We start from the raw sequence: 20,735 nt of genomic DNA, 5'->3' as shown, positions 1-20,735 counted from the left end.
GAAACTGAGGCATAGCAAGCTAGGGTAGTGAAATAACTTACCCAGAGTTTCACACTAACGACAGGAGTTGAATCTCTGTTCACTTCGTCTGGGTTCTTACCTCATATCTTAGGTCACGTATTTACACACAGAGAAAAAAAGATACTATACAGTAGAGCAGAGGAAGAGGGCAGTGGCGTAGAAGAAGGGACAGGGATGGAAGTGGGAAGATGGAGGATGTATCTAAATCACAACAAGAATTTGAATGTGGTCCTGGGTCAGCGGGGTGCTTGCAAAGGTTTCTGGGGGAGTCATACGATGCTGATACATACCATGGTGCTATTACTCAAAATGATATATGATTCTCTTGTTCCAATATTGTAAAGTACTATGTTATCATCCTCAGATTGATGAAGGTATTCTTGTTCTTTAAATACAAAAGAAAGCAAAACAGAAAGTGATTGCTCTTAAAGAAAATGTTTAAAACAAAATAGAGATAAGCCTTGTTTTCTTCCCTGTCCACTAAATAAAAGCTGATGATGGGGGATGGGGCAAGAAAAATGCGTTCTTTCTGCGTCTTTTACTAGCAGCCCTGATCTAACTGATTCAGGGTGCTCAGAAACAAAATTTTATTTTCTCTAAGCCACAAAGAAGACAAACTCGTTTAAAATGGAGAGTTTTTTTTTTTTCAATAATGAACATAAGTTTTATTTGGGCTTTGTTTTGATTTAGCATAACAAATACTTTAAATGAACTTTCTTTTTTAAAAAAAAGAGCAATGACAGTAATCTTGGTAAATGACCCCTTTATAGACACAAGTATGAAGTCATCTACTTAACCTTACCGTTTCTTTGGTTCGATATCTTTGACCACACTCTAATTATAACAACTACGAATATCAATTCTGTAACCCTTAAAGGTATTTTTGTCAGGGTGGGGGCTGTCTTGTCCTCAGATTGTCTAGATTAATTATGGACTCTCTCATAAGTAAAACTCTCATGACTCCCCCTGAGTAGGGACCTGCTCCCCACTCCTAAGAGCGCTGTCACTCACTGACAATATTCCTACACAGCATTCCGAACTTCTTTCCCCATTAAGATTCAAGGTCACCTCCACAACTGTGGAAGACCAGATTGAACGGTGGTGTAAAAGAGCTCCTTGAGTATTCTGAATAATTTGTCTCTTTTTTCATTTCTAGTGGTGAACAGTGGTTCCAGCAATTCTAAAATAGCCTTACCATCAATAACAAAGTATATATATATATATATATATATATATATATATATATATATATATATATATATATATATATACATATGTATATAACAAACTCCCAGTAGATAAGAAATGATCTATTTACCTGAAATCCAATTTGGAAAATATGTCTTGTATGAGAATGTTCCATTTAAAATATCCTTCAGAGTGAGAGCTCGCCTTGTGTTTCTTTCAGCATTGTGAACTTAGGGGCAGGAGGAAACATATTATTAGCAACAAGGTTAATAGCCCAACTACATTTTAAACTTTCTTCCTGAAGTAATCATATGTTCTGCCATTGCAGAGTGCCTGTTTAACTCCTAAATAGACAGTGTCTTTGCTGACAGGGCCACCCAGACTTAGGGAAGTCCTCTGCCAATCTTGGTGGGTGGGGGCAGGGATTAGGTAAAGGAAGGTGAAGACTGTGGGGCGGCTGGGACACTATCCTGTCCTCCAGCAGTAAATATAAAAGTGTCAAGGACTTCTAGGAAAGGAGATAACATTCCAGTCGCCTCGGACCTTACATAACTCAGTCTAAAAGCCAGAAACAGCCTTGAGGTCCCATCTCCTTCTCTGTACCACATTTTCTCACTTGCAAAGCTCAGGCTTGGTTTTCCTATTCTTATTATTTTATTTTATTTTATTTCGTTTTTTTTTTCTTTTTCCAGACATGGTTTTTCTGTGTAGCCTTGGCTGTCTTGGACTCGCTCTGTAGACGAGGCTGACTTCGAACTCACAGAGGTCCGCCTGCCTCTGCCTCCCTGAGTGCCAGGATTACTGGCCTGCGCCACCTCGCCTGGCTCTCTTCGTTTTTCAACGATATAGTTTAGAATTTCTCTTGGTTGAACAAAATCAGCCAGAATTCTTCTTACCCTCTGAAATTTTAAGAAGGGACGTAGAGACTCCAGACAGTTTTCTTAGCCTTGACATGTACATTTACAAAACGGAACTGCACAAGGAGCGCCACATTAAGGGTCTTAAAATTGTATGTAAATTCATGGAAAAGCAAACCTTATATGGCTCAAACCGCACGGAAGTTTCTTCTACATGTGAATCCTTCTGAGCAGTTGTAATCTTTAACATGACTTTATTTCCTCAGAAGCTCACTAGAGAGCCCTGAGACAGTCAGGTTAAGCCAGACAGGGAGTGAGGCAATGCCCTCCCAATGTACCTTAAAGGTCCAGCTGCCGCTCTCCGTCTCTCCCACCTGCTCCCTTCTCCAGGACACCACTTAGAACCTCAAAGCTACAGGAAAGCCCAATACCTCAAAATAGCATTTATGAGTCTGGCATTCACCCAGGTGAAAATAAAACTGTTAAAGATGAGAACCATAATATTATCCTTCTGCTAACAGTCTTGCATAGCTTGCCATGACTCTCATTATGAAGATAAAAAAATTCTAAATATGGACTACAGGTCCTGGCAGGTCTAGGACAGCCCCTCCCACCAGTCTTTCCTGCTCCTCCGCCATTACTTATGTTGACCTCAAACATGCTGGGCTTTTATTTCTAGCCCATAAACACCAGTATTGGTTACTTTTCTGTTGCTGTGATAAGGTGCTCTGACCAAGGCAATTTAAGGAGTATTATTTGGTTTTATGATTCCAGAGGGATAAGAACCCATCGTCACAGGAAGGGCTGGCAACAGGAGCAGGGAGCTGAGACGTCACATGAAGAAGAGGCAGCAAGCTAGATGTGGCATGGGGCTTTGACCTCAAAGCCCACCTTCAGTGACGTACTTCCCCCGGCAAGGCTGAACCATCTAAGCCTCCTAAAACAGCGCCACCTACTGGGAAGCTCATGTTCAGATACAGGAGACCATGGGGGGGAACTGTTCTCATTTAAACCATCACAACATCCCGGTCTGTTTGCAGGGCCGCTGTATCTCCTTCCACCCTCCTTCTTTCCCTCATGATTCCTATTTAGGCTTCAATGTTTAATTTTAGTCTTTTACTTCTGAGAAGCCCTTCCCGACTCTCTCCTTCAAGTCAGGTTTCAATGTTACAATCACAAAGTTCGTGCTATTTCATTTCAGAGACGTTGTCTTTGAAATTAATTCTATGTGCATATATGTGATGATTTTATTAATTGTTCTATAACTTCTATCACACTATGCAACCCAACTCCAGGCTGTTAGGATAAGCTCAGAGACCCTGTCTTATTTTGACTGCCATCGTATCTTCCATGTCTGGCATACACAGATATTTAATAAGCATTCATTGAATGAGTATGTACAGGAAGGATGGATAGAGCCATGTAAGTGTGAATGAATGGTTATGTATTCTTCCATTAATTCTCTATATTGCTTTGGTAAATCTCTGGGGGCCTAGCTTGCTCACCTAAAGATAAGAGATGTTGCAAGAATGCACGGACTATCCCGTTCAGGCATACTAGACTACGCTTGGAAATACAGAGCCCAGGCTGCTTTATTCACCTTAAAGTAGCATATGGGCATGCCCTGTAGTCACAGCGAAGTTGTTAACTGAATGGTGGCATCCTAAGCTATTTTAGCCTATTCGCATAGATGTGCATATTGTCCACACATATGATTATGACCATTGGTTGGCTTGCTGTGGTGGTTTAATAAAATGTTCCCTACAAGGCTCAAGTGTTTGAATACTTGGCCCTCAGCTAATGACACTATTTGAGAGATTACAAAAAACACTTACGATGTGTGCATTTAGTGGGGAGCATTCTGAAGAGAAGAGGAGGAGGGGTGGATGGCGGGGAGAGTGAGTGCTTGGGAGGAGAGGAAGGAGGGGAAGCTGCAATCTGGATGTAAAGTAAATAAATAATAAAAAAGAAAGAACAACACCCCCCCTACCGGAAGAATTTATAGCCTCATCTTGCATCCAATTCCCTTTCTCTCCTTCCTCTCCCCGCCCTTTGCTTCCTGTGTATGGATGGGATGTGACCAGTCAATGTTGAGTGTCCTGCCGTATCTCTTTTTTCCTTACTCCTTTTAAACAGGATTTCACTCTAAAACTGAAGGTAAGCTGTCTACGGGAAGGTCCCAGCAACCCTCCCATCGCATCCTTCACAACACTGGACTACACCTGGCTTTTTTTCCCCTTTAATGTGAGGTTTGAGGATTTCAACTCAGGTCTCCATAATAACACAGCAAGTGGCTTAACTGTCTCCCCACAGCAGCAATAATCTTTAAACAATGTACCCCCGTGTGTGTGTGTGTGTGTGTGTGTGTGTGTGTCTGTGTCTGTCTGTCTTCCTGGGTCTATGTGCATGCACATAGTAGAAGCAGAGGTTAAAGCTGGTGTTTTCCTTTATCCTGTTTTATTTACTGAGAAAAGTGCTCTTGGAAAGCCTAGAGCCTGCTGGTCCCGTAGTCTGGCCATCACACCCATATCATTCTGGCTCTGCTCTACAAAACTGGGGCTGCAAATGTTTGCCACCAGTCCCCAGCCTTCATGTGGGCACAAGGGACCCAGACTTTGATTCTCATTTTTATAAAGCAAATACCTTACCCACTGAGTCATTCACTCGTCCTTCAATAAATTATTTAGACCAATGTTTGCCAAGTAATTTGATCCCTGGGCATTTTTTGATTGTGTTATTATTGAACATGAGCTAAGCCATGGTTTTAGCTATGTGGATCTACCTGAAACCAACACGCATACAGTGAGAACACACTTTCATTCTAGCTTGACCCAATTCCTCAGTTGCTCTTGCACTGCTTTGGCTATTGTGTAGCTCCTTAATTAACATGCCATAGTTAGGCCTGTAAATAAAGTTAGTGCCAATGCTGCACATAGGGCCAATTTTCCAAAGCATTCTTAACACCTAGTCATTTTCTCTTTCACATATTACTAGTCACCTGGTGTTTATTGGATTTCTCAGGAAAATACCCAGAGTTTGCTATTTTCCTTTGAAATCTCTAAATTACATGGTAAAGAAAGGTTGTACTTGATAGAATATGTCATATGATTTCATAGTTAGTCATTTATTTATATGGGCACATAGTCGTTATAAATGCCAACAATCTATTTAGAGAAGTTAGCATATGTCATATTATGGCTCAAAATATCGCTGAAGTGTTTAAATAGCATTAATCATATTACTAACTGCCATACTGAGAACAGTACTTACCTCCAATCAAGCATGGTGCACAGCTTATGTGTGCAGACACAGGATAAATCTCATGGCATACATTGGGATAGAAAGGTCATGTCAAACCCAATGATATGTTTATAGGCTAAGGAAGTGGGAAGTGTAGCCATGCTGATGTTAGGCTGGGCCTGGTTACATCCATCCTTGGTGGAACAGGGAGATTTTAAATTGGGTGTTCTTCTCCTGATGGGATTTGTCAAGTATCTATACCTCAGTGGATATTGCATCTCTACTCTAGGATGTTGCATCAAATAGCAAAATAGTGGAAATAAAACAACAAAGATCATTAGTGTAACACTAACATCTGTCATCTAACCCATCCCTGGTACTACAAAAGTATCACTGGAGCTGTGCCACTTCACCACCTCAGTGTTGAACATGTACATTGCTCATGTCTGGTTAAGAGTTCCATAAGGCACAAAATGCCAAGAATGAAGCCAAAATTAAGGTTTAATTTTTCTTACTAATATGTGCCCTGCTTTTACAAAAAACAGAATCGTAAGAAATATTTTTTGATGGGAAAAAAAACTCTTAAGTTTACAGATACTGTGTTGTTACCTTGTTTTTGATAATTCTCCCTCAAAGATACACCCATACTCATTTTCTATGCAGTAGTCTATATTGCAATACATATGTAAATTATAATATAATATAAATCTTCTTTGGAGCCATGTGGAGTGCTACTTAAAAGATACATTTCTGAGTCTGACATGAACTCTGGTGCCCCATATTTGACCACCTCTCTTTGGTGGGGAGGCCTGGTGGCACTCAAAGAAAGAATAAGCAGGCTACCAAAATGAGACTTGATAGCCTATGACTATATAGTGGGGGAGGAGGACCTCCTCAGTCATAGACCTAGGGGAGGGGGATAGGGTGAAAGCGGGAGGGAGGAAGGAATGGGAGGATACAAGTGATGGGATAATGAGATGCAATCTGAATAAATTATTAAAAAAAGAAAGAAACAAAAGGAAAAAAAAGAAAGAAAAGATAGATTTCTATGCCAGGTGGCCCACTCCTATAATCCTAGCCATTCTGCAGGCGGGGGTAAGAGAATAGAAAGGTCAAGGCCTGTACAGGCTACTGAATATGTTCATGCTCAGCCTAGTCAACCTCATGAGACAACCGGGTCAAAATAAGAAACAGGAAGTAAACATGTATGGCTATAGCTCATAGGTTGAGCACTTGCCTAATATAAACAAGGTACTGAGTTTGTTCTTCAGAACTGCAACAAAGGAAACAGTTTTCTAAAGCCTTGCATGTCCACTTTGGCCTATCATCCTAGCCTAGGAAGGCTCAGGCAGGGGAATTGTTATGACTTTGTAGTTAGCATGGGCAAACACAAAAAGTTGAAGCAAGGAAGTGAACAAACACAATTTTTAAGAAGAATTTGTCCAACTCAAGCTCACTGAAGCAGAGTGTCTGGCTGAGGTCTGGTGGTTGGTAATCTTTTTCTTTTCTATGCTTCTAGCTGATTTTTACTTGCTTTACTAAATCTGCTTTGTTGAAAGCATCCCTCCACCCATCATTAGATCTGCTTGCTAACTACAGATTCCTGGGAGTTCATAAGGCTCTATGGTGATCTGTATGCTGTGCAGAATAGCTCCTATCAGACAAGGCAGTGATCATGGCTCTCGGGAAATATGGATGCTCTCTTGTAACACTTACACTCCTGTGCATTGTCTACAGAGGGATTTCCTTCAGGCATACTCACTTTACTAATCCGGAAGAAGGAGAGAAAAGGCAAGTTGATTGACCCTGCTCCTGATTAAGTGTAAGATCACAGGAAAACATTCTGCTCAGTGTGTGTGTGCATGTGCATGTATGTGTGTGTGTGTGTGTGTGTGTGTGTGTAAAACACTATAAGATATATATGAATAATTAAACAGAACAAATGAGTTTGATTACAATTGCATTAAATCATTTCATTATTCAAATCTTGGATAGATAAATGGATTTTATAATGATTTTCCAAACAATGACCAGTGCTGGAATATAAGCATCGGATGATTTTAGAATGGTCGCTTTGCATTTGTGGTTCCAAACTCTAATAGCTTAAAAGAAATAGAGTGTAACTGTCAAAGCATATTTATCTGTTCTACACAACTGACACTTGCCCATTTAACACTTCATCCTTGGCTGTGCCCTTCAACTCAATTTGGCCCATCTTTGGCATAGTTACTTCTACAACACTTAAACACCCTAATTAGCCATGCTTTAATTATTTGAGTTTTCAACATATTAAGCAAAGCTTAATGTTAGCTCAATTATGTATCTAAGAAATTACAAATCACAAAATGATTCACAGGCAAGTAATGAGCCGCGTAGTCCTAATTCTTTCTTTCTGAAAACTTTGTGTCTTTATGGGGCTGCATCTGCCTTTTAATTTACCAGCCCTACAAGATTGATCGTGTTTATCAGAGTAGAAACATCCAGTCTTCATGATAGAATTTGTCAGGAAACACGTGAAGAAGTATGACATCTTAAGAGGGCACATAATGGCAAGCAGGTCTTTTTGTTCTTATTGTCATGAATGAGTCAGGACTGATGCCACCACGCCACTGCATGGAGTCCAAATAGCCCCAGAACACTGTTCCTATCCTCAAGCCAGCTTTGTGAAGAGCCTATTTTAAAGGAGGCACCATTTGAATCATCACACTGGGTCATGCTTGCTTCTAGAGGAAGTCCAAAGGAACACGAGTTGGAAATAGCTGAGTGAAAAATATACTTAAATCTATTTAAAATCAAATATGAGTCAAGACCGAGAACTTTGGGTGAAAGAAGGGTCTGAAGCAATTTTCTGTCAGGAACAGGATGCATTACAACTTACTAAGTTTTTACAAGTTGCAAGCACTCTCACACATGTGCCTGTTAAGTCCTCACAGTGCTCCTCTGAGATGCATACTGTTGTACACACAATTTGCAAGTTACAACATGGAAACTAGAGAGGCCAACTAGCATGCATGCTTAATGAATGCATTGCAAACCTGGACTCTAAATGCATCTGATTACACAGGCTAACTATTTTAACCATGATAGTTGAACATGAAAGCACACTTGTAGTAAAACAACAACGAATATAAGAATTAGAACAAGAACTAACCAACACACAAGAGGTAGAATAATTATACTCCAAAACATAGATGGGAAGAAAATGAAGAAAGAAATCTGAGCTTATTGTGAGCAAAGAGCTTTCTAGTTTAGAGCACTTACTGTCTGCTCAAAGAGGGGAGTAGCTCTTCATCTCAGAAGGTAGCAACCATACTGAATAACAAGCCACTCAAAGAGGCATCAAGCTTTTCCATAGAAAACTATGAGCACAGGACATGGTTGGCATAGAGCATAAGACCAGGGATACCAGTGCCGTGTGTGGATGTATAAACACAGAAACCATCCTCATCTATTTTTAAGACTTGGTCTCCTTAGGCGGCACATCTTCTTCTAACTGCTGTTTGAGATTGTGATGATGCTTCTTCATGGACACTGCATATGACCTGAGAAGCAGCCACTTTCTGAAGTCATTTCATTCTTTAAGGATGGTACACATGTTTTGGGAGCCACCCAAATTTGTAGAACCAGTACCAAATTTGAACATCACTTCTATACACTACAGATTTGTGTGTGAAATTTTTAAATATCTTTACTTTTACTTCAGATTCAGAAAAGCTAGAGGTGTAGGTCGGTGGGGGGAGGGGGGCTATACATGTGCATGCTGTTGGGGGATGGTCTGATGTATGTTGATGCTAATTACTGCTTGCTGTCTCTGTGACCCACCTTTTGATAAATAAAAAAGCCATCCCACCTAGGCAGGGCAGAAGAGATAGAGGTGTGGCTAAGGGTCCCAAGAAGGAGAGAGAGGAATCCTGGTGGAAAAAAGATATACTGACAAGAAAAAGAAGGAGAAAGACCGGAGGAGGAGGAGGAGGAGGAGGAGAAGGCCACCATGGGTTAGATGGAGGAGAAGTGCATGCTGGCATGGATGGGGAATTTGCCCCAGATGAAGAACGTTAACAAGTATTTGGGATTGTGGATGGGAAGTAGCTTGATAGAAATTAGTAGAACCAGATGGCATGGGATTGGGGCAGGGATCCTATACCTGCCCCACTATGGGAAGTAGTTTAGAGAATTAGTGTCTGCCCTGCCCCAGGTTAACTAAGGCTATTTTAAAATATAACAAGTGTCAATGTCTTAATTGATTGCTAGCTGGGCATACTGATAATACCGGTAATTTGAAAACATTAACACGCAGAGAGAAAGAATGGAGAGGGGAGAAGGAGAGGAAGAAGAGGAGGAGGAGGAAGGCATTTTTTAAAAGAGGAAAGAAAGAATACATGAAATGAAACAATTCTCAGTCTTATCCCGGTTTCCCTGCACAAATGTTACTACCTTCCCTCTACAAATCCCTCCACGGAAACTGCATCTGCCACATTTCCCTCTACTCTGATGGCCTTTCTCCATTTCCTCTCTGCACCACACTTGAGCGAATGAGTTACTTTGCTGCTGTTTCTTTCTTTCTTTCTTTCTTTCTTTCTTTCTTTCTTTTTTTTTTTTTTTTTTTTTGCAGTTTTCTAATGACAGAATGATGTTGAGCTCCACCCACATGCTTACTAGGCACTTGCCAATTTTCTTTAAGTTGTTAATTTCCCTCCTTGCCAGGAGTTGTTACAAGTCTTTAGCTACTCTTCCACCAGCTTGCTTATTGGACATGCTCTCCACAAATATTTCTTCCCATTTTATGGATAGCCTTTTCGCTTTTGTGATGTTGTTCTTAGCAACTTAAAGGCATTAACTTTTGGAAAGTTTGGATTTGGAAAGTTTTGTCTTTTGTGGTTTGTATTATTGGTCACAGTTTAGAAATTATCCCTCTGCCCAGGTCCTGGAGACTTCCCACGGTGCTGAGAGTTTGAATATGTTGACCTTTTATTTAGGTCTTCGAGCCACTTTGAATCTTTAGACACATTAGGTATGTTTTGCCACGTTAAAAAATTTTGTTTTCTGATCACCACACTTGAGGTAGTTTTTTCGTTTATTTGTAGCTTCATTCTAGAATGTGTGTATATATATATATGTATGTATGTATGTATATTGGGTTAATTGTGGCCATAGAATTGGATTGGATTTGGGATGAACCTTCTCCTAGAACAGCCATGCCTTCTAGGGTGGTCCACATAGAAAGAAGTGTGAGGGGAAAGTAGTACTCCCCTTTGCCTGTCCACCTTGCTAATGAGTGCATCTGCTCTATTGCTGCTGCTGTCCCCACCATCCTTTGCTGTTACTGAACCCAACCTTTTCAATCTTCCAACGTGGCCTGAAACCCAGCTCTTCTACAGGAGTCCATTTGGTAGTTCTGAAGCCTTGTAGACTCAGCAGCAATCGAATTGTCCACCTCTCCCACATGCACAGGGCTATTGCTGGATTATCAAGACTGTAGCGTGAGAACCAATCTCCCTTTGTAAATATATCTGTATATGTTGATTCTCTTGTTTTCTTGTTCTGGGCTTTGAGAGGGGTTTTCCTACATGCTGGCACGGAGTTGGCTAAGTAGACCAGGCTAGCCTCAAATTTTCAGCTGTCTTCTGCCTCTGTGTTTCCAGGGCTTCGATCGCAGGTGTGTGCTACTATACCTTGCTCCCTTGCATATTTTTATTGTGAAAATTGTCAGTATTTTCTCAAACCTTTTCTCTGTAATGTTTTAATGATAATGTAGGTTTTGCTCTTTTTTTTTTCAGTTAAGAAGGCTTATTATATTCATATAAAAATGTAAAAACAACCTTATATATTCTGGGAGAAATCCCATAGTTCTGATGCACAATCTTTTAAATTATCACTGAATTTGCTTAACTATCATAATTTTGTTGAGAATTGCTAGGTTTATTGTCATAAAGCACATTGAACTACATTTTCCTCTTCTTGTCTTGTTTTGTTTGTTTTAATATCAGACAACACTGACCTCTAGAATGAGTTGGAAAGCCTCTCTGCTGAAGCCATCTGGGCTTAGTTTTGGAGGGTAATTTAAAAATTAAGAACTCTGTTGGGTTTTTTTTTTCCTTTAAGTTTTTGAGGCCAGGTCACAGCTTACAGCACAGCCAGGTGCTCTGAACTCCAGGCTCATGGCACGGACCCTCCAGCCTGAGTCCTGGGATAACTCATGTGTGACAGCACACCCAGCACTCACTCAGTATTTTTAGGAATTAAAGTATTCCAGTTTTCTATTTATTTTGGGGCAAGTGAGTTAATATCTAAAATTATTGGAGAAACTTGTCTCATTTAACTTGCCTGGATGCTTGTTTGCTTGGCTTTGGTTTGGGGCATATGAGTATTTTTGATCTGTTCCTTTAAAAAGTACTCAGCAGATTGACTTTTCTGCCAAATATAAAATCACAGTTTGAATAAGATCAATTCAGATCGTAATGCTATTTTTTAATTGCTAATAGAAATAAGGTGAATACAGATTGTGAGTTACTCTATGTTGCCCCATCACTTTGGTCAATTTGTGATGATATAAAGATAAGCAATACACTGCTGCGCTTAGATCCCAATTAAACCTCCTGGAGTTTAAAAAAAAGAAAACGGCGTGCTTTTTCACATCCTCAACTTGAACTTTAGAGCCTGTTTGTGTTTTTTTCTCAAGGTATGTATGTGGCTTGGCTAAATGTTCTTGTAGAAGGTGTAATGTAATCATCTTTGGAAATCTGAGACAGGGAAATTTCTTTGGATTACAGAATTAGTTAAAGCTGCTGACTATTTTTGTAATTATTGAGAACTTGGCAACACTCAAAGAGAGTTTGTTAAGACTCATTTTCTCTTTTGGAATAACATTAGAAAAATGCAATCTACAAATTTGATTTAGTTATATTCCACTCAAAAGATCTTTTATGCCCATGACCTTTCTGGTTCTTTCCTTCAACCTTTCAGAATTTCCCCCATATTTCCTTCAAAATAACAGTGAATTAATAAGCTTAAAATTCTTCAGAGATACCACAAAGTTTGCCTCACAGTTGTAAATGTTAATACTGGCAGATCTTAAAAACATTCACATCTCCTTTCAAAATGACTGATTTCACCAATTTTGCTTTTGTTTTTGTTGTTGTAACTTTGTTTTTGTTTTTCAAGACAGGGTTTCTCTGTGTCCTGGACTTGCTGGCCTCGAGATCCACCTGCCTCTGCCTCCCAAGTTCTGGGAATAAGGCTGTGTTCTACCACACTAGGCTACCAAATTTATTTTTGCAAAAAGTAATTGCTGAGTTATAACAGTTATAGTTACCATAACAATAAATTTCTACCTAAAAATAAGCATTGAAGTACTTTACTTCTTACAAGATATTAATCTCTAACCTACTTAAATTATTTATGAATTCAAGAACCTCCAAAAATACATTATATAAGGTAAGAGTAGCAGTTCTTAATGAGTAACAGTGCTAACAGTGACACATGTCCATACAATATCCCTTTCTATGTGTAGTTATAGTCATGAGTCAGGGACCCTGTACTTTATTTTTCCCAATAATGAGGGCTTGCTATGAGCTTCTATCCTCTTTTGTTTTTAAAGTCCTACTTCAGATATCTTATCAAAGAAAGTGTTATAGACAACCTGTGTTACCTTGTATGGGTGGAAATGTGACAAGTTGAAGGCTAGCGAGCTGGCTCAGCAATAAAGGTGCTTACCTCCAGGTCTGATGACCGGAGCTCTGTCGTGGGATCCACATAGTGGAAAAAGAGAATCAAGGCCCAGAAACTGTACTTGAGCCCCACACGGGTGGGCACCTTGGTGCTTTGGTCTGGGAGGGTTGGTGTTGGTATAAGAAGAGGAAGCAACACCAGGGACAAACATACGTACGGAAAAGTTCCAAAAAAGGATACAGAGACCTTTAAGTCTAAGGAAGGCTGCACAAAGAAAAAAGTGGCCACCTTGGTCTTAAACTTTCAGACCCCAGAACTGTGAGGAAATAAAATTCTATTCAAGTTGTTCTGTCAGCCAGAAAGGACTAGTTTTGGTACCGAGGAGGAAGCTCCTGTAACAAAAATTTAAGCATTTGTAATGAAGCCCAAGTCTTAATTTTTTAAATGTGAAATATGACTTTAAAATTGGCACCCAATACAAATTGCTATAAAACATATAAGGCCAAATTGACAGCAATAACGAATGGAGGAAAAAAGTGTACAGGCAGGTAAAAGACTGTCTGGGTGGTTCAAGGCTGAAGCCACAGTGTCCTGTTTCCTCAGGAACCACCAGAGTGCCACCCCCTCCAAGAGAATCTGTGCTTCTCCACATGCTGTGACTCCTTTTACTTCCTCTCAAGAAGCTTCCTACCTCCAACTCCTTTCCTCTTTCCGCAGTTATTTATTTTTTCATTTTAAGACTGCCACACACAGAAAGTTTCTAAAACACTTGTTGTTTTAGGTCCAAGTAGGTGGAATATAGAAGCAGGATAACTGTCAGGGACAAAGGCTACTACAATCATGAATTAAGGAGAATTTCTTAAAAAAAAATTAAAATACGAAACAGAAAAGTCTATGAATCATTTTTTACCACATATATATGCTGGTGTTATTATGGAAGAGAAAGCAGTTGTAGACGCAATTTTTAAGTGTCTACCACATGCTATAAAATTTGAAATAAAAAAAAAAAACATAGCTGAGATCATGAGATGGCTCTGCAAGTACAGGTGATTGCCACCCTGCCTGACAACCTGAGTTTGATCTCAGGAACCCACATGGTAGAAGGAGAGAACCAGCTCCTGCAAGCTGTCCTCTGACCTCCATACAAACATGCATATGTACATTCATATAGACACACATGTAGCCTAAATAAATAAGTGCGATAAAGCATAGCTAACACTTATTTTGTGCTCGTGCATCGCTGCAGGTACTATAAAAAAAAAAAAAAAAAAAAAAAAAAAAAAAAAGGGGGGGGAGAAAAAGAAAAAATGAGGAGGAGGAAAGGGTAAAATTCAGAAAATGTAAATCATGACTCAAAGAAAGCTATAGAGCTGTTTAAAAAATTCTATGACCTTTGCAACTTTCTAATTCTGGTTTTAGGTTTTTTTTTTTGTTGTTGTTCTTTTTTTTTTTTTTTTTTTTTTTAATCATCTTTACATCTCTTGAAGCAAGAAAGTCTGTGAGATTGCCATCAGCGTAGATAAGGGGAACAGAGGACTATTGTGTTGACTTTTCACCTAGTTGCATCTTCCTACTGGAATAAAGGTGATATCAGGAAAGAAAATCCTCAAGAGAGAGAAGGGATGGAGGCAGGAAAAGAAAGAGGGTCACATGAAGGGGCAGAAGCCAAGGATCACATAGGACTGTTGGGTAGAAATGTGTTGTGTTGTCTTCAGTTTGGATTAAAATTAAATTGAGACATTTTTGGAGTTTCAGAAAGAGAAGAGCTGTGACACGTTTGTTTTTAATATGTAGGTGAGCGACATAGCATTTTCATTCACCACCACATTTCCGCCTACTCCTAAGATTTGTTCTCTTGCCTCCAAGACTGCTTTAAGGTGGATGCTGATTCTTTGTAGATTTCCAGCCTAGAAGAGCAAGGCTCCTGTGCCCCAACTTTATTAATTTCACTTATGCTTGTGGTGAGCGGCAGAAATCTTCCTCTGTCATGGTGGTGGTGGCCAATTGTTTTGGGGGGTGCAGAGTGAAGAAGTATTCCATGTTTGCCTTTCTAGGAAAAATTGAGACTACTGACCTTTGAAACTTCAGCAACAGCGTCATGACGGGGGCGGGGGGGTGCTTAGGGAGACGTAGCGCAATAGTGTATAAATATTGGAATGGATGGATATTTCTTGACTTCTGTTGCATTGGACCGGGAGCCCAAGGGCACAGCAGACAAGTGTGCGGTGGTGGCGTTTCTGATGAAGTGGGTGCAGCGACTAAGTTAGCTTTTGCTTCTCTTTTCTGTTCCCTTCCTACTTTTCCCTGACTTCCCACCTCGGCTTCTGTTCTCACAGGCACTGAGAAAATGTAAGCAAGGGTGGGACCCATACGCAGCCTAGACACAGGGAAGGGGTGGGGTGTGAGCAAGAAGAAGGGAAGTGAGAAAGGAGGCCACCATACCAGACACCAGACCTCAGACCCGCTGTGGAAATAAGGGACAATTGGTCTCACTCAGATGCTGTCCAGGTGACAATCTGAGATGTTCTTAAGTATAAGAAGACAGTCACTTTATAGTCCTAAGCATGTTTTTTTTTTTTAACATCTGCATTAGAACTAAATGAATAAAAAAATTTCATCTTGAGGTTAATTTCATTATTTCACAATAACAGGAAATTACTTAGAGAATTATATTTTCCATTGAAAATAGAAATCTGTTATATAAAAAAACAGGACTTTTATGTTATATATAGTTTATAACATATTTTTGAGTATGCTATTCATAAAAACTTGGAAAGAAGATAAAGACTGGGATTATATGTAATTACACAAATGTCTATATCTATAAATGTAAGTATAGACCCAAATATCTATCCTTACATGCTATTTGCAATGGATAAATATGCTTTTCATTGGAAATATACTTCAAAGTACATAGGGCAACACTTGTGGACACAGGAGACTCTCTCAACAAAGTCCACATACTTTGCTCCAAAAACTGTTAATTTTTGAGGGATCAGAATCTCTATTTTAAGCTCTGGTGAGTGTCTGTAAAAAACATAAGATAATCTTTAATAGGTTGGATTAAAAGGGTTAGAGATGTGGCCTAGCACTCAATAGCTCTGGAGTAAGGACATATGTCCTCTAAAACACTGAGGCAATCATCTGGCTTAAAATCAATTTGAACTTGAATTTATTTTGGGAAAGAAAGAAAGAAAGAAAGAAAGAAAGAAAGAAAGAAAATAGGAGCATACATCTCAGTTGCCCAGGAAAAATCTTGTGGAGTGAAAATGCAAGCTAAAAATTAAAAGTGCAAACACAAGGACACTGCCTTATCAGGTTAGCCTCTGTACTTCTAATTCTGTGAAAGTCCCACAAGCATTTTGAACTCTTCAGCTTTTTGTATGTTTCACTTTTTAAAAGCAACAGATAATTCAGAGCTCACATGCTCTTTGGCTGATGGAGTTCTATTAACCCCTCTTTAGTGTCAGTTCACACTAAGCATAGGCATTTCCCGGTTCTTATCAACTTTAAACATTTGTTGTTCCCTGGATCCTATGGTACAGAGTCTGATGCCATTGCAACATGGTTCTACTTTAGAAGCGCAAGTTGCTATCCCTAAGAATTTTCATAACAAAGTCTTAGTTTATTACTGAATTGATAATATTATAATTAAGACATGTTTCAAAATCAGTGCATAGCATCTTTCAGGTGTCAGTCAAGTGACATCATTACCAGCCTAAGCCTTTCTGTACGGGGGTAGGGGAAGGGGGGCCGGAAAGGAACCTATAAAACAAAAACAAAAACAAACAAAAAACCCAACTGATTTATCTTAATAATGCTTGCTTAACTATAACAAGCCTCCCAATTTAATGGTTAATTGCTACTGCATATAGAACAAGACTTTTACTTTTTCTATATGGTTATTCCTGAGATTTCTATTCTGAAGTCTTCCTTAAATTTTTGGAAGCACTATTTAGTGATTTCAAAGCCTCCATAGGTTCTTTTTTTAACTTTTCTATTCTTACTCATTATTTTTACTTGCCACCAGGCAAATCTAGCAATAGAAAACAATGCTAGTTAAAAATACTGTCCTTAAAGGCCTATCAGAGCTTGTCTTCTGCATGTATTTTTGGGGGTGGTGGGAGTGATACACAATAGCCCACAGGTTTTTCTATTGCTGAGATAACACTGTGGATCTCTTCCATTTAAATCCCCAGTGTTTCTGGTCTTGCACACAACATAACTGTGAACTTACACGTCTTCTTAGAAATAACAGGCTTACTTTGGAAAACAGGCACTTAGGAAATGTTCACCCATTTGAGTTCACACATCGGTGCAATTTCCAGGCTCCGCTAGGCAGATTGAGTGAATCAGGAAATTTCTTACCTCTTGAGGGACGTAAGACAATGCATATCACCAGTAAAGCAAATGCAGCCAAGGTGGCAGCTCCCAAGACAGTTTTCAGCCATGTCTACATAGAATGAAGAAAATTAGGCACGGGCTTAGTTCCTACGAAGACATGGTAAGATTTTTGTCTAGCCCTGGGTTCTACTTCTCCTTCCTCACAAAGCTTCCGATTGTGTTCCACTGATCTGGCGGTAATTGCTGGATCCTTTCCAGTTTCTGCTAAGACAAATGTTTCTACAGTATATTTAGAGCCCCTTTCCAATCCCAACACGCACCAGGAAGAGATACTCACACACAAAGCCTCCCCTTCTCTGAAGAATAAAAAGCTCTAAGAAGGCTCAGCCCGGGCAGCCTCTAATCTGTGGGAGTCCCCGAGACTGCACACACTAACCTTCATTTTTCCAGATGTTTTTGAAAGTTAGCCGATTCTCACTGCACAGCGTGGGTCACTGCATCTGTGAAAACTGTTGAAAAGAAGCAAGTCTGTCTTCCAGTTGGAAGCTGAAGTCAGGACATGAGGTTTGTTGGGGTTTTTTTTCCCCCTTTCCACGGACTTTCGACTACCGTGCCAAATTTCGAAAGATTTCTGTAAAATTAGAAACAGATCTTGGGGGCGTTCTTGGCCTTTAAATGAACTATGAGTGGCTCAAGGGACACTTTATAGCCTTCTCATCCTTGTAAATTCTACACTAATATCTGCTCTTGTTGTCATACAGAGGTTGTTTTATTTCACTTTTTTGGGAGGGGAGGGGATTCAGACTTATGTTTCATTTTCTCCTAGAATTCACTTAAGTCCCTTTGGTAACAGTCTTTTCTACACTCCTCCCATTTGCAGTGGAAAGGAGGAATTTCAAATAAAGCAACTTTGTGATAGTGCATTATACACATCTAATTTTTAGGAAGGGAAGAACACTGTAGCCAAATATGGCTTTGGGAGAGAAGTACACGGTGTGACTGCACACTTTTCTCCTGGGAGCCTATGAGGTGCTGCAGGCAGAAATGTTTTTCTTTCAGCACAATTTCTTTGTCCATATAGCACCATATGCACTTTCAGTAAATACAGAAGTTTAAAAATTCAACTGTCTAAACCCACGGCTGCTTTCCTTTAAAGAAATGAGGCGCCATCTGTTGAAATGGAGTATGGGTTAGGTGTGTTTGCACAGGCTAGAAGGATGGAAAGATCAGTGGGAATAATTTACCAGCAGACCTTTGGAAGAATGGAAATGGCTTTACAAGAGTGATATTTTTGCTTTGCTCTCAGAATATCTTCTGAAAAAGGAGAACATTTAGTAATTATAAAGACCTTAAAATAAAATTTAAAAAGGCAAGAAAAAAGAGTGGTTATGTGTATTTCATTTTGGCTAAGTCCACATATTCCGAAGTGATTGGTCATCTTGGCAGATCACTAAAATGACTGATTGAATTCACAGCAGGAAACACACACACACACACACACACACACACACACACACACACACACACACACTCCCTCCACACAGTTGTTTTTTAGGACCTTCTATCTGGACCTGAGCAATTTCCTAGGGCAGATTCTCAGTTTTCACATGGATACAATTACTAAAATATGGCATCTCCAGGTTTTCCACTGATGGGTTTCATCAAAAACTTTTAATACTCTTTGCCTGACTGTGCTGAACTTTATACTGATCTTTCATGAATTGTTTATGAGAAGTAATGAGGAAACATCACTGTAATATGTTACTGTTTGCTTTAGTCGGCTGGTCTGGCTACCACAGGAAGCTTTCGCCGCCATAAAGCAGAACAGTTGCTTGTGAACTTCCTCTCAGCCATTCTCCAGACAGCCATCCCCCAAATTCCAGCCTTAGGAAAGTTCTAGTGAGGAAAGTGAGTCATTAGTGTTACTGGCAGAGAAATGTACTCACAGCCCCAGCGGCTCTGGGATGAGGCCGCTCCCTTTGCAGTTAAGTGAGCTCTCGCTTTACAGATTGAAGCAGTCACTGGGAGTAACCATAGGTGTGCTCTGCATGTACAGACATCTCCATGTGTCCTGATTGCTTTTAATCCCAGATAAAACCAACAGCCTGCTCCCAAACGAAATGCCGTCAAGAGAATCTTCCCAGGCTGGTTGCTTTCTTTGGAACATCCACGTAGTACTTTCTCAGAAGTTCTGTCCCAGTCTGCCAAATCCCAAAAAGTCAACAAGTACTCTGTGGTGAGTGATTTCCAAGACCTCCTTTTCTGTACAGAGAGTAAATGCAATAAATCATTAGGGTGTAATTAAAATGCATACTGCTAGCTTTAGCAATTAAAACCACTGTCACGTGACTGGGATGAGATGCGCTTAGGATTCTAGAGATGAGAAGAGGAGTCCTCAAAGATCTGATAGACTTTATGCAGAAATTGGGGAGCCATAGGAAGCAACATTTAAGTTGAAAGTGTTAGTATGTGTGGAAATTATAGAGATGAATAAACAGGTTTTTTTTTTGTTTGTGTTTTCCTTAGGAAGATGAGTGAATCAAAGTATGACATCTGAAATATTCTTGACTGACTGAACTGTTCTAAGGAGAATGTGGCTGAGTGAAGAAATGAAGATGGGTGCTTGCACATAATTTCATGAGATAGGAGTATATTTCCTGTAACAGAGTCACAGATGGTTACATGAGCTAGCCTGTATCCAAGCAAAGGTGTCCAAAGTATTTGGACATTCAGCCGTTGCAATAGCTTTACCTTTTTTCTCTTTGGGAGTCAAAATAGAAATAATTTTGATAAGGATTTTGTTCTTGTTTTTTCACTAAGGAAAGTGATATATATATATATATATATATATATATATATATAGTTTGTGTGGCTATATATACACACACACACATATATATATATATACATATACATATATGCATACACATAGACAGATAAAAGATAGATAGATAGATAGATAGATAGATAGATAGATAGATAGATAGATTCACACAGGTGTCCAGTCAGTTCTTGTACATGTTGTTGGGAAGACAGACAAAGATAGTTGAGAGAAGCTATTTTCTTAGACAGCAAGCTCTCGTACAAATATGGAAGATGCATCTCCACTTCTTTTTCCTTTTTGGAGCGCTTGCTGAGTATTTCAGACTGGAGTTGTATTCTGTAGGAGTGCCCTGATTGATTGGTAATTTCTTCATGGACCTGTGAGAGGGAACAAAAGAGACACATGACATGTGTGTGTCATCCTAAAGTGAAATTGTGCCATTTGTCAGCATTGGAATTTTTCTCATATACAGAAACAGACAGAATGGCATTGATCAATTAAAAACTCGAAGGAAGAAATTAGGGTAATAGACGCCATGAACTATCTCTTCCCCAACAGGAGTCATGTAGGGCTTAGTTTGTAATATGATGCCA

The 20,735-nt window shown here is 39.6% G+C and overlaps 1 protein-coding gene and 1 long non-coding RNA gene across 3 annotated transcripts; one reads left to right on the top strand and one right to left on the bottom strand.

Annotated features, from left to right (window-relative positions):
- Positions 1 to 274: 274 nt before the first annotated feature.
- LOC127207302 (prolyl endopeptidase FAP-like) lies at positions 275 to 19,414 on the bottom strand. 2 transcript variants are annotated; one of them, XM_051166682.1, is made up of 5 exons: positions 19,265 to 19,414; positions 17,755 to 17,827; positions 17,343 to 17,427; positions 1,340 to 1,438; positions 275 to 406 (listed from the first exon to the last, which is right to left on the bottom strand). In XM_051166682.1, the coding sequence occupies exons 2-5, from the start codon at positions 17,758 to 17,760 to the stop codon at positions 291 to 293; spliced, it is 306 nt and encodes a 101-aa protein (XP_051022639.1). In that variant the 5' UTR covers positions 17,761 to 17,827; positions 19,265 to 19,414; the 3' UTR covers positions 275 to 290. The 2 variants fall into 2 exon arrangements, with proteins under 2 accessions (XP_051022639.1, XP_051022638.1); XM_051166681.1 differs by lacking the exon at positions 19,265 to 19,414 and having other exon boundaries at positions 17,755 to 17,897.
- On the top strand, positions 17,765 to 20,137 carry LOC127207305 (uncharacterized). Its single transcript, XR_007832909.1, has 3 exons — positions 17,765 to 17,882; positions 19,410 to 19,554; positions 19,845 to 20,137. It is a non-coding gene; the product is annotated as an uncharacterized LOC127207305 (long non-coding RNA).
- The last annotated feature ends 598 nt before the right edge of the window (positions 20,138 to 20,735 follow it).

This window comes from Acomys russatus, chromosome 24, assembly GCF_903995435.1.
Source record: "Acomys russatus chromosome 24, mAcoRus1.1, whole genome shotgun sequence".
Taxonomy (NCBI): domain Eukaryota; kingdom Metazoa; phylum Chordata; class Mammalia; order Rodentia; family Muridae; genus Acomys; species Acomys russatus.
Note: the sequence above shows the minus strand (reverse complement) of the source record. Positions and strands in the feature narration are given on the sequence as shown.